This window comes from Penaeus monodon, chromosome 40, assembly GCF_015228065.2.
Source record: "Penaeus monodon isolate SGIC_2016 chromosome 40, NSTDA_Pmon_1, whole genome shotgun sequence".
Lineage (NCBI taxonomy): Eukaryota > Metazoa > Arthropoda > Malacostraca > Decapoda > Penaeidae > Penaeus > Penaeus monodon.
The window spans coordinates 29694815-29712210 of record NC_051425.1 but is presented as its reverse complement, the minus strand read 5'-3'; the positions used below and the strand labels follow the sequence as shown (position 1 = coordinate 29712210).

General features: G+C 36.4%; 1 protein-coding gene and 1 pseudogene across 2 annotated transcripts; one reads left to right on the top strand and one right to left on the bottom strand.

The window, feature by feature from the left end:
- Window positions 1-5123: 5123 nt before the first annotated feature.
- On the bottom strand, window positions 5124-7395 carry LOC119597809 (eukaryotic translation initiation factor 3 subunit D-like). 2 transcript variants are annotated; one of them, XM_037947450.1, is made up of 4 exons: window positions 7234-7395; window positions 6173-6365; window positions 5585-5666; window positions 5124-5390 (listed from the first exon to the last, which is right to left on the bottom strand). In XM_037947450.1, exons 1-4 carry the CDS (start codon window positions 7386-7388, stop codon window positions 5380-5382), a joined length of 441 nt encoding a protein of 146 aa, XP_037803378.1. In that variant the 5' UTR covers window positions 7389-7395; the 3' UTR covers window positions 5124-5379. The 2 variants fall into 2 exon arrangements, with proteins under 2 accessions (XP_037803378.1, XP_037803379.1); XM_037947451.1 differs by having other exon boundaries at window positions 5597-5666.
- Window positions 7396-13292: 5897 nt separating this feature from the next.
- LOC119598083 lies at window positions 13293-15871 on the top strand (annotated as a pseudogene).
- Window positions 15872-17396: the final 1525 nt, after the last annotated feature.

The window sequence follows — 17396 nt, the reverse complement described above, 5'->3', positions numbered from 1 at the left end:
AAACCATCAACAAGTAGTAGATACACCATGTCAAACACATCACAACAAAATGTATGTGTGCATATTTTAAATAAAAATATATAAAAAAAAATAAAAATTTTATATATATATATCAATATAAATATATACACACATTAATTAATTTTTTTATATTTTTTAAATTATACATAAAATTTTATTATATATATATTATAATATCATATATTATATATCATTAAAATAATTTTAATCAATATATATATATAATATTTTATATATAAAATATATATATATAATATATAATATAATATTATATATTATATATCCCTATCAACTTTTATTTTATAGTAACAAAATACGTAATACCATATATATATATATATAAAATTAATTAATATAATATATAAAAATATATATATTTATATTTATTATATTATTATTAATTATTATATAAATATATATATTAAATTTAATAAAATTATATATTATATATATATATGTATAATAAAAATACAAATTTAAAATGTGTGGGGGGCGGTGTGTGTGTGTTGGTGTGGGGTGTGTTTGGTGTGTTGTGTGTGTGTGGTGGTGGGGTTATAAGGTTAATGGTTAAAAGCGATAAAGTGCTAGACTCTAAGGCAGGCAATATTTAAATGTTAGGGAAGGGGGTTGGTTTTATTTTAGTTGTATAAGGGGAAAAGGTGGTGAGTGAAAGGGTTAGAGTGGGTGTGGAAAGGGTTTGATTAGATGGGGGGTTGTTGCGTTTGAGGAAGAAAAATGGTTTTTGGAACAAAAAGGGGGATTCGAAAGGATTCGATTTTTGGGAGGTGGGTGAAGGGGGATGGTGGGGAAAGCGGGGGAAGTATGGCGAGACTAAAGGGAATGGGGGAAGAGACAATGAAAATTGGGGGATTGGTATTGGGGGATGTGAAAGAAAGGCTCTTAAAGGGCTACAATAGATGGGTTATAAGAGGAAAGGATATGCAAAGGTCAGTCTGTGGGAGTGGAAACCCGCGAATTTCCCAATGATGGTAGTTATACTTTAGTGTATAGATTGTAGTTGTTTGGAGTTTTTAGGGGGAAGCTAGAGGGTGGGATAAGGAACGAGAGGTCGAGATGGAGAGGTGGGGATTTGGTTTTCTACTAGGGGGGGGTTTAGGAGACAGAGGGTCTGGGGAAAGGGGGGAACTTTGACAAAGGGATTACGTTGTATCAAGGGGGGAGTAAAGGGGATAGAGGGGATGGTGGGAGGGTTACTAAGGGTTCCGTGTGTACCCCAGGAGGGAAGGGAAAGGGATGAGGGGAGGGGGGGGGTTAAATGGGGGCGGGGTTTGGGGGGGGGGGATGGGCTGTTTTGGGGAGGGGTTAGGAGGATGGGGTAGGGGGGTATCGTTAGGGAGGAGGATTCAGCAGTTATTGCAGTTAAAGGGAAGGAGTTGTAAGATTGGGGGTTTGAGTGTCTTTTTCCTTAAGAAATCTTAAATATTTTCAAAAGTTTTTTTGGGGATTTGGTTTGGGGAGTTTTGGAGGGGGGGAAAGGGGATTGGTGTCTCAAGGTAGGGGAAAGGGGAAGGTGGAGGTTTTTGTGTAGTGGGGGAAGAGGGGTGGAACGTTGTTCTTCTGTTCGGGAGTGCGAGGAGGGGGGGGGGGGAAGGGTTTGGGTTGTAGGGTGTTTGGATTCTGTAGTAGAGATTGGAGTGTCGGGGTTTGGAGGGCAAAAGAGTTGAGGGGAAGGTAGGAGGTAGAAGGGGGGGAGGGGGTTTAGGAAAATTTGGGTTTAGAATGGCAGATTACGGAGAAAGGAGTAGAGAAAAAACACGTGTTCCTGTCGGCTTCACGTAGTGTGAGCCCAAAGTTGAATCGGAGAGTTGTACCTCAGTAAATTTGTAGGTGGGACACCCCCTATAAAAAAATTTAGGGGGGGCCCCCAAAGTTGACATGTGCGTGATTGTGCAAGCATTAGATCGGGATGGCCGGTTGGGCCATAGTGGGATCTGGTGTGGAACGGCAATTTTTGGGCGGGGTTTCCAGACGCCAACAAATTTTGGCACTGACTGGAGGAAGGGGTTGGTTTTTGGGACAAACAGGGGGGAAAAAATAATTTCATTTATTTTCTTCATACCTTAAACATACATTTAAATATGTTCATCAATCTTAACAAAATTTCTTCCCACATCAAACCAACCCCATAGTTTGGGGAAATTTTTGGGGGGAGTTGAAACTGTTCCGGTGCAAGTTTTGAGGGTTGGAGGGGGTTTGAAGGATGGGGGTTTCCATATGGTCAGTTAGTTTTGTTAATGCTATGCTTGGTTTTCGGATATTTCTGTGACGACGGGGGCGGTCGGGTCGGTCGGGGAAAGAGACTTTCCCACTTGTTTTTTGGGGACTTGTGGGAAAGGGGTTGTTAGGTAGGGAGCTGTGGGAGGGATCACGAAAAATCGGTCCCCTTTGGCTGCGCTAAAGAGATATTCAAAATGTTTAGGATAGGGGTGTGAAGGGGGGGGGCGGAGAAGATGGGTATTTTGGGGAGGGGAGTGTTTTTTGGGAGGTGGGTAAAAAGGCGTAAGGTGTTAATAAGGGGGATGGGGGGGTTGATGTTTGGGGGTTGTGGGGGTAGAGGTGTTTAAGTTGAGCATGTGGGGGGGGTGGAAATGTTCCTTAAGGGTTGATTGGGGTACTGTACAAAATAGGATAGTGAGGGGGGTATTATTGCAGTGTTTGGAGCCGTGTCAAAAGGGAGCCCGGGTCAGGGACGGGGGGGTTTACATCGTTTGGGGGTTTTGATAAAGGGGGGAACCTCATTGCCCCTAAAAATGGGGATTGTTTTTATTAGCTGGAAGCCCGGGTTTGTTTGGGGGTAAAAAAATCCACCCCCCAGGGTCCCCTTGAGGGGTAAAGGGGTAGGTAACTAAAAACAGGGGGAAAACCGTGCCCATGGCCCCCCTCAGGCCGTTGGACTGGACAAAGTCGCTTTCATCTTTTGCACGGCTCTCAACCTTTTGAGGTGGGGAGCAGAAGGGTTTGGGGAAAGGGAAGAAACGAAAAGTGGGGGAAAGGAAAAAAGACCATGCAAAATTGTTGAGTCGGGGGGTGAGTCCCCGGCTGGGGGGTTTCCCCCCATTGGGGGCCCTCTCCGCCTCCCAACCCCCCCACGACAAAACGGGCAAGGGTTGGGGGGGGGTGTGTGTATGAAGCAAAATGATGAAAGCAAAAGGTGAAGACAGGGGGAACGAAAAAAGGGAGACCAGGTCAAGTGAAGGGGGGCCCGCACAAGGAGAAGGTGGGGATGCGGAATCGAGGGGAAAAATTAACTGGGGAAGTTTTAAATTATGAAGCTGATTATCAATGCGAATTACACGGTTCACCTTTTTCCCAGATGGCGAAGAGGGGGTGTTGTTGTTCCCCCCGGGTTCAGGATTAGTTTTAGACAGACGCTTGAGGAACTGTCTCCCAAGTACAGGTTATCGTTGGGTGCTCATCTTCGAGGGAGAGAGAGGATGGGGTTTGACCCGGTTGCGATGGTGTATTAACTGGCGAAAAGTCGCCTGCAGTTTAGGGGTGAAGGGGGGGGAGAAGAGGGTAAATCCCACATGTAGGGCAGTGAGAACAAGGAGGTGAGGAGTTCTTTTGAGAGGCATTGTAGTAGGGTACGCAGGGGTCTAGGGAACGTGACGTTTTTGAAAGAACAGATGTAGGGAAAAAGATCTTCCCCCCCAGTATAAGGATTGCGATGTGGAGGGCGCCATGTCCCAGATAAAAAGGGGAATAGTGCCCATGGGGAATTAGTCCTTTGGGCTCATTTGAAACAAAACAAGCGGGTGTCATGGTGCTGTTTTTCCCAAATTTAAAATGTATTCCATTCAGCCAGGCACACTACACACACATTGGTAAGCTTAGGCCTTTGTTTATGTCCCCCTCTTGGCAAGGCTTTTGTCTTTTTTTCTATAATAAAATAAGTCATTTCATTTAAGATGACATGACTAGACCAAGGGGAAGGCAATAAAAAAACGTTACTATGACAAGGCAGTAGTATATGAAAAATTCCCTTTTAAAAGTAAAAAATGGGGATGGCAAAAAGACAATGGTAATAAAAAATGGAACTAAAAAAGTTTAAAAAATAACAGAGCAATGGTGGTAAAATTGTTAGCAAGGGGAAAATGTTTTAGGCGAGATTTAAATAAAAGGGGGGTGGGTTTTGGGGGGAATTTATTTAAATACAATTTTTTTTACTTCGAATGTATTCGGAACTGTGCAATTCCTTCCCCCGTTAAAATAATCAGAAAAATAAATTGTATTTTTTCTTATTCATTGAAAATTTTGCTTGTAACATCGCCCTTGAACCAAAAAAATGGCAGAAGAGGGCCTGTTGCCTTCCCCCGGATATAGCGAGTAAAAAGGGAGTTTTTGATTTGGTAAGGGACAGGGGATGAAGCAGAAAAGGAAAAAAGGAAAGAAGAAAGGGAAAAATCTTGCAAAAAGTTTTGGCGGGGCCCAGGTAAAGGTACAGGTGATCCCATACATTGGGCTTTAGTCTCCGCCCAAGCCCCCCCAAAAAAAATGAGCAAGGGATTGGGGGGGGGGGGGGGGTAATATATTCAGCGATAATGGTGTAGGTTGCAAAAAAAAAAATTGCATTACTTTTTTCTGTTGTTCCTCCACTGTTTTCTCCCACCCTACAATAAAAGCATCAAGTTGGTGTTAGAATATGTGCCTTTCCATCTTTTCTCTTAAATATATCCATTACTTCATCTAAGAATACAACTGGCCATTTACAAATGTGTATAACCTTTTTTCAGTTGGCAGTTGTTCTTGTGAATGAAGAATTCTCTTTCTAGAAATTGCAGAATTAATTCTTTTTGGTCTGTAACCCGAAAACTCACCTCTTTAAAAGGAAAAACGGGGACAGAGACAGCCAGGAAAGAAACAATGGCATAAAAAAGAAAAGGATAGGTATAGAGACACAACTGAATAGGTGGGATAGAAGTGAGTAAAGTGAGACAGACATAATGGCAAAAGTGTGAAATAGAAGGAATGAAAGTATATATGCAAATCTAACGAATAAAAAACAATGATTTTGCATTGCTTGCATATCCAAACAATTTTACATTGGCCATTAAGTCTTAGGATATAAAAAACAAGTTAGAAAACCAAGCAGTTCCTTTATTAATATTTAATGAGAGCTTCTATACATCATTATATAAAAAAGAAAAAAAATAATAAAAATGCATCTTTTAATTAAAGGACTTGCACCATAATATGAAAATACAGCATAAAATACACCAAACGGAACAGCTAGACAGGTTGATCTCTATCGTCAATGCTGGACACAATTACTTTTTCTGTGGCAATGGAGGAGGAACTGCGGCAGCTCATATGAGACACCCCTATAGATTTCATGGTTTACTCATCACCTGAGAAGAAAAAAAAAGAAAAAAAGGCAGAGGATATAGATTCTATATAAACACTTTCTATATTCACATCAGCATATAAACACTATCAAACAAACAACAGCATGCCTTTTCTTTAGCACGGAATGATCACTCTCCAAAAATTAAGAAACAAAATAAAAACAAACACAAGCTTCATTATGGAACTGCTTGCTTACCCTCACCATCACCTTGTTTCTCGTTTTCTTCTTCGTCTGACTCGAAGGTGTTGTCCGGGATGTCATAGAGACGAATCATGGCCTGAAGGTGAGAGAAAGAAATGCTCTTACGATGATTCCCTTTTTATCATTACTATCATTATCATAATTACTATCACTATTAACATCACCATCTCATCATTATAATCATCACTATCACTATTATCACAATCATTATAATTACTACTGCATCTTCTTATTACATGAATAGAATTGGGTTTGACAGGCACATGGAAGGAACTATGAACATTAACAAAGACCAAGAAAATAACTATTTCTCTTTGGTTTAATTTTTTTCTACACATATATGTGCATTTCAATAAAGATGACATGACTAAAACAGTAATAATGAAAAATAATTAAACACATTTCAAATATAAAGAGATAAATTTAAATTGTATTTACAAAATGAGTCTAAACAGGATTAGAAATTAACAACAAAAGAAAGCAATAGTACAAAGCACAGAAAAAATGAGAAAAAGTCAAAGAAAGAAAGGAAAAAAGAAACAAAAAAAGAGGAAATATTAACCAAATAAAATTCTAGCCCACCTTGTTAGGATCCTTCATGATGAGGTACTTGCCATCAGGCAGTTTCATGCACATGTCAATGATGCAACGCAAAATACCCCAGGCGTTATCCATGTTGAGGTTGATTTGGTTGGCAAACTCCATGGGCTTGAACTGCTGCGTCCCCAGGATCATGTGCTTGGTTGAATCACGCACATTCACACGGGACACATAGCTGGAGTTTGTGTAAATTGGATGAATATAATGTGCATATACCTGGTAAACATGTTTATATATTTACTTTTGTTTCTTTGATGCAACAGTGACAGTAGGTTGTTTTCAAGATATGTCTAATATATAGATATCTATGGATACTGGAAAGCCTAAATAGCGACAGACAATATTTCAAGTCCAGCAAGGTGAACTAGAATGAACTCATTGCCAATGGAAATGGCATGTATGTACATGCCATGCCCACGGTGAGTTCACTTTATTAATTGTTCTTACACAGAGATGGCTACACTTGTACAAAATCACCATACGCCAATTACGAGTACTGCCTGTTTCGCTCATTCACCCTTTTCCTTGATCTATGAAAATATTTTACGTTATCTTATTTTACTAATGTTTATAAAATTATACTAATTATTATGTTTATAATAAAAATAATGGCACTGATATTCATAGCATTTGTAAAAAACATGTTTTTTTCCCCGCCAATTCAAGGAAAGGTGAAATCAGGTAAGGTCACAAGTCTACTGATTGACTCCTTTGTGGCTGATCACTAGCAGAGCCATCTATGTACAGAGACATTTCACAAAAAATAAAAAAGGAGCACAATATTTTCCCCACTTTTTATGCATCTTCCCTGGTGGCATGTGGTTAAGTAAGGTTGTAAATACATCATTACACATGTAGTGTTAATTTTGTATGGTTTTAAGTTCTCATCTTCTAATTCAACAAATAAATCTAATATATTTTTAAACTTGTATCTCTTAGCCTTATACTTAATCACTAATAATCATACAATATTTTATACTACACTACTAGCAACATATTTCATTCAAAAATATATTCAAAAACAAAATAAAACAGCCACTAACCCGAACTTGATCTGGTCCGAGCCTGCCAAGATAGCCTGAACTGTCCATTTTGCAAGTTTACAGGCATTATTCTTCAGCTCATTGGCCAACACAGCACCACGCTGAGTGTCCAACTTCTGGCGCCAGTCTACCCTCCTGAGTACTTGGAGTCCCATTCATTCAATGCCTAATAAAATGTGGGGAAGAAAAATGGCCTTTCTTAAAATAATTTGCAAACGATAAGAATGACAGGGCGAGATACAGAAAATTATGGTCTTAAATGGACACATAGTCAAAAGATAAAATAATTACAACCAGCTGTCAAAATGGCAAAGATAACATTGTACATGGATAAGTAAATATATAATGTAAATTCTAATTGTATATGGACCTACCTTATTAACCCTTTGCCGACGGGTCTCATGTGCGTACAAGCCATGGCATGCCTGGACTCTCTGCCGGGTGGCATGTACATACATGCCATGGTGAGCGGGGCCCGTATTCCGGGCATGTATGGCCATGCCAAGAGTTTTTTGCTAGGGTTATGGCAAAATATTTTTTTGCCACTGAAAATGTGATTAAGTAGTTTTCACACTTTTTCTCATTTTCCTATACTATTGCATTTCATAAAGGCTTCTCGGGCTTCCGAGGACAGCGTCAAAAAAATTACGTCGGTATCGGCCGCGCCTCGTGAAATATGCCAGTCACCGCGTGACTGTGTGGAGAAATTGTACATGTGTGTCAGAAAAGTGGGGAGGGAGCTGGGGAGATCAAGAACTTGACATTATGTGAAAAAGGGTGTGTGTGTTCCATTTTATATTATATACATATACTTATATTATATACATATACTTATATATAAAAATACATATATATATATATATAATATATAATATATATATATATTTTATATAAAATATCTGTGTGGGGTGTGGGGGTGTGGGGTTGTGGGGTGTGTGTGTGTGTTTTGGGGTGTGTGTGTGTGTGTGTGTGTACGTGTGTGTGTAACGTGTGTGTGGTTGTGTGTGTATGTGTGTGTACGTGTGGTACGTGTGTGTGTGTACGTGTGTGTACGTGTGTGTACTTCTGTGTGTGTACGTGTGTGTGTGTTTTCGTGTGTGTTTACATGTACATACGTGTATTTGTGAGTATTCCCGGGAGTGGGTGGAGGTTGAGAGTTTTGGCATAAATGTGAAAAAGGTCAAGTCAAGCAAAGGATCGGGGAAGAAGAAACGAACAAAAGAACAAAAAGAAAAAAAAAAAAATCACGTATTTAAAAAAAACACTGAACATAAATTTATCTATATGGAAGTGAAAATATAAAACATTTGAAACTAAAGTTTATATTATAAAATAACTTGAAAAAAATGCAAAAGAAAATACAACAAAACCTACCCGGTTTCAACTCCATGATGCCACACACTGCTTATTTTATTCAGAGTATGGGAGTGAATAATGATCAACTATGGAGTCTATATAACAACAAAAATATCCTACAGTCTTGTTTTAAATCAGAAAATATGGAAAATAAAGACCTTAGAAAATAATAATACTGAAAATACAACATGGGTTTTCTTAGTATTACGAAGAAACGGCAAGGGATGCTGGTATTGGGCATGAGCGGCCCGCGCATGCTAGGGTGACGATATGAGCCCACGGCAGTGGGGCCCGGGCCACTATGAATATACCCCAGGAGATAGTACTTGCGCATCGGGAAATCACCCGTCGGCAAGGGGTTAGAGGAGAAAAAAAATTTTGAAATAACATTGCATACACACATACCTTAAGCTCCTTGTAAAGCTTTCAACATTGTTAAATCTTACATAATTAACTGATGAGCTACATATCGAGCAAGGAGCAAAACCACAATTTTTTTTATTCATTTTCCTACTTTGTAGAAGATATAATTATGTGTAACAAATAAGAATTTTGGTCACTATTTTGCAAAAGGTAATTTCTAGTCCATGCTATGGTAGGTGTTAAATTAGTCCATCAACTAAATGAACAGTTATTCTAAGCTTAAATCATTAGTGATAATAAACTCATGTGGTTTTCCCTTTGATATTGATAAACTGCACATCGTTTCCACACCCGGGAAAGAGTCTGCTCTTTTGCGGGGCCACCAGGCTAATGTCATTGCCCAGGTTCCACTTTCTGTAGCGTATCCCACAGGGGCCACCTCATCCTCCTCATCCTCATCTAAGAAGGGATTCTCATGCTCGAACTTGTACCTTTTTCCCATCCTGTGAACCAAAGGAAGTTCCAGAATGTCAGACTGTATCCCTGAAGTTCTTCTTTGCATACTTGTCCGTAAATAATATGTGATCTTGTCAGATCTTAATCAATGACCATTGTTTATATCTATGGAACAGGATGCTAAAAGAGATAATTTACAAATATTTAAAAAGTATGTCTATAATAACATATGCAAACTTAATACATACATTCCTGAGAACTTGCTGCGAAAAATTTATGGTTGATGAAGGTGGCTTCCAGGGAGAGGTTTCGTGGGGATTGAGGGAGTTCCTTCCTCCTGAGGGGGTTCGTTTGAGGTCCACTGACCGTTAGCAGATCTGGAATAAATGTCATGTCACAGACAAGGATTCCTGCTTTTCTTTTTTCTTTTCTCCTCCCCCCCCTGCTTATTATGCAATGAATCAATGACAAAAATCAGTTTTGCTCATTAATCTGCCAAGATTTTGACACACACACACACACACACACCATATGTATATATATATTATATATACATATAATACATATACATATATATATACATATATATATACATATATATATACATATATATTACAATATAATTTCATATATATATACATATATATACATACATATACATATATTACATACATACATAACATATGCATATATATAATACATACATATACATATACAATATATTACATACAAAACACATACATATACATATATATACATATACATATATATATATACATATACACATAAAATATACGCATATATAATTATATATATATAACATATACAAATATATATATATGCCAAAATTTTATACATATATATATGCTACATATAATATACTATATATACAATACATATTACCATATATACACATATTATTCATATACATTATATATACATATATATATATAATATGTATATATATAAAATATATATATATATTATATATATATATGTATATATAATATATACATATATATATTATATTTCATATATATATACATATTATATATTAGCAACATTTTATATATATACATACTTTATATTATATATATGTAATGTAATAATGTTATGTAATATATGTAATGTATTTTATAGTATATGATATATGTATAAAATAAAGTATGCATAATATATGTATTAATATGCAAAAATATATTTGTATATGTATTATATATATATAAAATATCGTAAATCATATGTGTATATTATATTATTGTGTATATGTAATATATATATGTATATGTTTTATATGTATATGTTTATATTATATGTGGATATGTATATAATATGTTTTATATGTTATATATTATATGTATAGTATATATATCTTGTATCTATTACTTATATGTTATATATAATATATGTGGTATATGTATATTATTGTTATATGTATATATATGTTTGTATGTTTTTATGTTAATGTGTTGTATGTAATATATGTTTGTATATGTATGTATATATATATGCATATGTAATGTATGTATGTATATATATGTATATGTATGTATATATATGTATATATATTTTACTAACTATGTATATAAATGTATTAAAAATTTTATGTATTATGTTGTATTATTATGTTATATATTGATTTATTGTATATTATTGTTATTTTTATTATTATTAATATATATGTATATATATGTATAGTATGTATTCATATATATATATATATATAATATATATATATTATATATATATACATATGTTGTGTGTGTGTGTGTGTGTCAAAATCTTGGCAGATTATGAGCAAAACTGATCTTGTCATTGATTCTTCTAATAAGCAGGGGGGGGAGGTAGAAAAAAGAAAGCATGGATCCTTTCTTGACATACATTTATTCCAGATCTGCTACGGCAGTGAGCCTCAGCGAACCCCTCAGAAAGGAATCCCTCAACTCCCCACAAACCTCCCTGAGCCACCTCATCACCAATTTCTCGCAGCATTCTCAGGAAAGTATGTATTGTTTGCATATGTTATTATAACATACTTTGTTAATATTTGTAATTATCTCTTTTAGCCCTGTTCTGATTAACAATGGTCATTGATTAAAACTACAAATCACTATTATTGACGGACAGTAGCAAAAAGAACTTCGGGAAAGTCTGCATCTGAACTTCTTTGGTTCACAGGATGGCAGGTACAAATTCGAGCATGAGAAACCTTCTTTGATGAGATGAGGAGAAGTGCCCCTGTGGATCCCCTACGAAAGTGGAACCCGGCAATGACATTACCGGTGCCGCCAAACTGCTCTTTCCAGGGGGGTGGAAAAATGTGCAGTTCATCAATATCAAGGTATACCACTGATTTATTATCATATGAAAAAAAGCTTAGATAACTGTTCATTAGTTGTGGACTAATTAACCCTACCATAGCATGGACTAGAATTACCTTTTTTGCAAAATAGTGACCAAAATTCTTATTTGTTACACATAATTATATCTTCTACAAAGTAGGAACATGAATAAAAAAAATTGTGGTTGTGTTTCCTTGCTCGATATGTAGCTCATCAGTTAATTATGTAAGATTTAAAAATGTTGAAAGCTTTACAAGGAGCTTAAGGTATGTGTGTATGCATGTTATTTCAAAATTTTTTTTCTCCTCTAACCCCTTGCCGACGGTGATTTCCGATGCGCAAGTACTATCTCCTGGGTATATTCATAGTGGCCCGGGCCCCACTCCCGTGGGCTCATATCGTCACCCTAGCATGCGCGACCGCTCATGCCCAATACCAGCTCCCTTGCCGTTTCTTCGTAATACTAAGAACCATGTTGTATTTTCAGTATTATTATTTTCTAAGGTCTTTATTTTCCATATTTTCTGATAAATCAAGACTGTAGGATTTTTTGGTTTATATAGACTCCATAGTTGATCATTATTCACTCTATACTCTGAAAAAAATAAGCAGTTTTTGGGCATCATGGATTTGAAACCGTAGGTTTTGTTGTATTTTCTTTGCATTTTTTTCAAGTTATTTATAAGATAAACTTTTGTTTCACAGGTTTATATTTTCACTTCCATATAGATATAATTTTATGTTCAGTGTTTTTATAAATACGTGATTTTTTTTTTTTTCTTTTCGTTCTTTTGTTCGTTTCTTCTTCCTGATCCTTTGCTTGACTTGACCTTTTTTTACATTTATGCCACACTCTCAACCTCCACCCACTCCCGCAATACTCACAAATAACGTATGTACATGTAAACACACACGAACACACACACCGTACACACACACACGTACACACACTACACACACGTACACGTGCACACGCACGTACACACACGTACACACACATACACACACACACGAACACGTACACACACACGTACACACAAAACACACACACACCCCACACACACAGATATATAATATAAAATTTTATATTATATATATTATATATATATATATATATATATAATATATATTATATAAAATATATATATATATATATATATATATATATAAGTATATGTAATATATTATAAGTATATGTATATACATATACATGAACACACCACCCTTTTGCACATATATGTCAGTTCTTTATCTCCCCAGCTCCCTCCCCCACTTCCTCCTGACACACATGTACAATTTCTCCACACAGTCACGCGGTGACTGGCATATTTCACGAGGCGCGGCCCGATTACCGACGTAATTTTTTAGACGCTGTCCTCGGAAGCCCGAGAAGCCTTTATGAATGCATAGTTTAGGAAAATGAGAAAAGTGTGAAAACTACTTAATCACATTTTCAGTGGCAAAAAAATATTTGCCATAACCCTAGCAAAATAAACTCTTGGGATGGCCATACATGCCCCGGGAAAACGGGCCACGCTCACCATGGCATGTATGTACATGCCACCCGGCAGAGAGTCCAGGGATGCCATGGCTTGTACGCACATGAGACCCGTCGGCAAAGGGTTAATAAGTGTAGGTCCATATACAATTAAATTACATTATATATTTACTTATCCATGTACAATGTTATCTTTGCCATTTCTTGACAGCTGGTTGTAATTATTTTTATCTTTTGACTATGTGTCCATTTAAGACCATAATTTTCTGTATCTCGCCCTGTCATTCTTATCGTTTGCACAATTATTTTAAGTAAAGGCCATTTTTTCTTCCCCCACATTTTATTAGGCATTGAATGAATGGACTCCAAGTACTCAGGGGGTAGACTGGCGCCAGAAGTTGGACACTCAGCGTGGTGCTGTGTTGGCCAATGAGCTGAAGAATAATGCCTGTAAACTTGCAAAAAGGACAGTTCAGGCTATCTTGGCAGGCTCGGACCAGATCAAGTTCGGGTTAGTGGCTGTTTTATTTTGTTTTTGAATATATTTTTGAATGAAATATGTTGCTAGTAGTGTAGTATAAAATATTGTATGATTATTAGTGATTAAGTATAAGCTAAGAGATACAAGTTAAAAATATATTAGATTTATTTGTTGAATTAGAAGATGAGAACTTAAAACCATACAAAATTAACACTACATGTGTAATGATGTATTTACACCTTACTTAACCACATGCCACCAGGGAAGATGCATAAAAAGTGGGGAAAATATTGTGCTCATTTTTAATTTTTTTAATGAAATGTCTCTGCACATACATGGCTCTGCTAGTGCTCAGCCACAAAGGAGTCAATTAGTAGACTTTGTTATCTTACCTGATTTCAACCTTTCCTTGAATTGGCGGGAAAAACATGTTTTTTTACAAATGCTATGAATATCAGTGCCATTATTTTTATTATAAACATAATAATTAGTATAATTTTATAAACATTAGTAAAATAAGATAACGTAAATATTTTCATAGATCAAGGAAAAGGGTGAATGAGCGAAACAGGCAGTACTCGTAATTGGCGTATTGGTGATTTTGTACAAGTGTAGCCATCTCTGTGTAAGAACAATTAATAAAGTGAACTCACCGTGGGCATGGCATGTACATACATGCCATTTCCATTGGCAATGAGTTCATTCTAGTTCACCTTGCTGGACTTGAAATATTGTCTGTCGCTATTTAGGCTTTCCAGTATCCATAGATATCTATATATTAGACATATCTTGAAAACAACCTACTGTCACTGTTGCATCAAAGAAACAAAAGTAAATATATAAACATGTTTACCAGGTATATGCACATTATATTCATCCAATTTACACAAACTCCAGCTATGTGTCCCGTGTGAATGTGCGTGATTCAACCAAGCACATGATCCTGGGGACGCAGCAGTTCAAGCCCATGGAGTTTGCCAACCAAATCAACCTCAACATGGATAACGCTGGGGTATTTTGCGTTGCATCATTGACATGTGCATGAACTGCCTGATGGCAAGTACCTCATCATGAAGGATCCTAACAAGGTGGGCTAGAATTTTATTTGGTTAATATTTCCTCTTTTTTTGTTTTCTTCTTTTCCTTTCTTTCTTGACTTTTTCTCATTTTTTCTGTGCTTTTGTACTATTGCTTTTCTTTTGTTTGTTAATTTCTAATCCTGTTTAGACTCATTTTGTAAATACAATTTAAATTTATCTCTTTATATTTGAAATGTGTTTAATTATTTTTTCATTATTACTGTTTTAGTCATGTCATCTTTATTGAAATGCACATATATGTGTAGAAAAAATTAAACCAAAGAGAAATAGTTATTTTCTTGGTCTTTGTTAATGTTCATAGTTCCTTCCATGTGCCTGTCAAACCCAATTCTATTCATGTAATAAGAAGATGCAGTAGTAATTATAATGATTGTGATAATAGTGATAGTGATGATTATAATGATGAGATGGTGATGTTTAATAGTGATAGTAATTATGATAATGATAGTAATGATAAAAAGGGAATCATCGTAAGAGCTTTTCTTTCTCTCACCTTCAGGCCATGATTCGTCTCTATGACATCCCGGACAACACCTTCGAGTCAGACGAAGAAGAAACGAGAAACAAGGTGATGGTGAGGGTAAGCAAGCAGTTCCATAATGAAGCTTGTGTTTTGCTTTTTATTTTGTTTCTTAAATTTTTGGAGAGTGATCATTCCGTGCTAAAGAAAAGGCATGCTGTTGTTTGTTTGATAGTGTTTATATGCTGATGTGAATATAGAAAGTGTTTATATAGAATCTATATCCTCTGCCTTTTTTTCTTTTTTTTTCTTCTCAGGTGATGAGTAAACCATGAATCTATAGGGGTGTCTCATATGAGCTGCCGCAGTTCCTCCTCCATTGCCACAGAAAAAGTAATTGTGTCCAGCATTGACGATAGAGATAAACCCTGTCTAGCTGTTCCGTTTGGTGTATTTATGCTGTATTTCATATTATGGTGCAAGTCCTTTAATTAAAAGATGCATTTTTATTATTTTTTTTCTTTTTTATATAATGATGTATAGAAGCTCTCATTAAATATTAATAAAGGAACTGCTTGGTTTCTAACTTGTTTTTTATATCCTAAGACTTAATGGCCAATGTAAAATTGTTTGGATATGCAAGCAATGCAAAATCATTGTTTTTTATTCGTTAGATTTGCATATATACTTTCATTCCTTCTATTTCACACTTTTGCCATTATGTTTTGTCTCACTTTACTCACTTCTATCCCACCTATTCAGTTGTGTCTCTATACCTATCCTTTTCTTTTTTATGCCATTGTTTCTTTCCTGGCTGTCTCTGTCCCCGTTTTTCCTTTTAAAGAGGTGAGTTTTCGGGTTACAGACCAAAAAGAATTAATTCTGCAATTTCTAGAAAGAGAATTCTTCATTCACAAGAACAACTGCCAACTGAAAAAAGGTTATACACATTTGTAAATGGCCAGTTGTATTCTTAGATGAAGTAATGGATATATTTAAGAGAAAAGATGGAAAGGCACATATTCTAACACCAACTTGATGCATTTATTGTACGGTGGGAGAAAACAGTGGAGGAACATGACAGAATAAATGTAATGCACATTATTAGTTGACAACCTACACCATTATCGCTCAGAAGTATGATTACAACCCCCCCCCTCCCCCAATCCCTTGCTCATTGTTGTTGTGGGGGGCTTAGGAGGCGGAGACTGAAGCCCAATGTATAGGATCACCTGTACCTTGGACCTCGGCCCTCGCCACAACTTTTGCAAGATCTTTCCTTCTTCTTTCCTTTCCTTTTGCTTCATCCCTCTGTCCACTTACCAATCATAACCCCCTTTTTTTACCGCTATATCCAGGGGGAAACGGCAACAGTGCCCTCTTCTGCCATATTTTGGTTCACAGGGCGATGTTAGCGAAGCAGAAAAAGTTCAATGAATAAGTAAATAATACAATTATATTTTTCTGTATTATTTATAACTGGGGAAGGAAATTGCACAGTTCCAGAATACATCTCGAAGTGAAAAGAAGTTGTATTATATAAATTCCGCCCACAAAACCCACTCCGTTTATTTTAAATCTCGCCTAAAACGAGTTTCCCTGCTGAACATTATTATTACCACCATTGGCTCTGTTATTATTATAACTTATTACGTTGCATTTATTATTACCATTGTCGTTTTTGCCATCGCCAGTTTACATTTATGAAAGGAATTATCATCATACTACTGCCATTGTCATAGTAACTGTTTCTTATTGCCATTCACTTGGTCATAGTCGATGTCATCTTCAATGATAATGAATTATTATTATATAGGAAAAAAAACAAGAGCCTTGCCAAGAGGAGGACATGATACAAAGGCCTAAGCTTACCAATGTGTGTGTAGTGTGCCTGGCTGAATGGAATACATGGGTTTAAATTTGGGAAAACAGCACCATGACAGCCGCGTTGGGTTTTTGTTTCACAATGACTGACCAAGGGACTAATTCCCCATCGCACTATCTGCCTTTATCTAGGAATGCGCGCCCTCCACATCTGCAATCCATTAGTACCTGGGTGGAGAGATCTATTTCCTACATCGTTCTTCTCTAAACGTCACGTTACCTT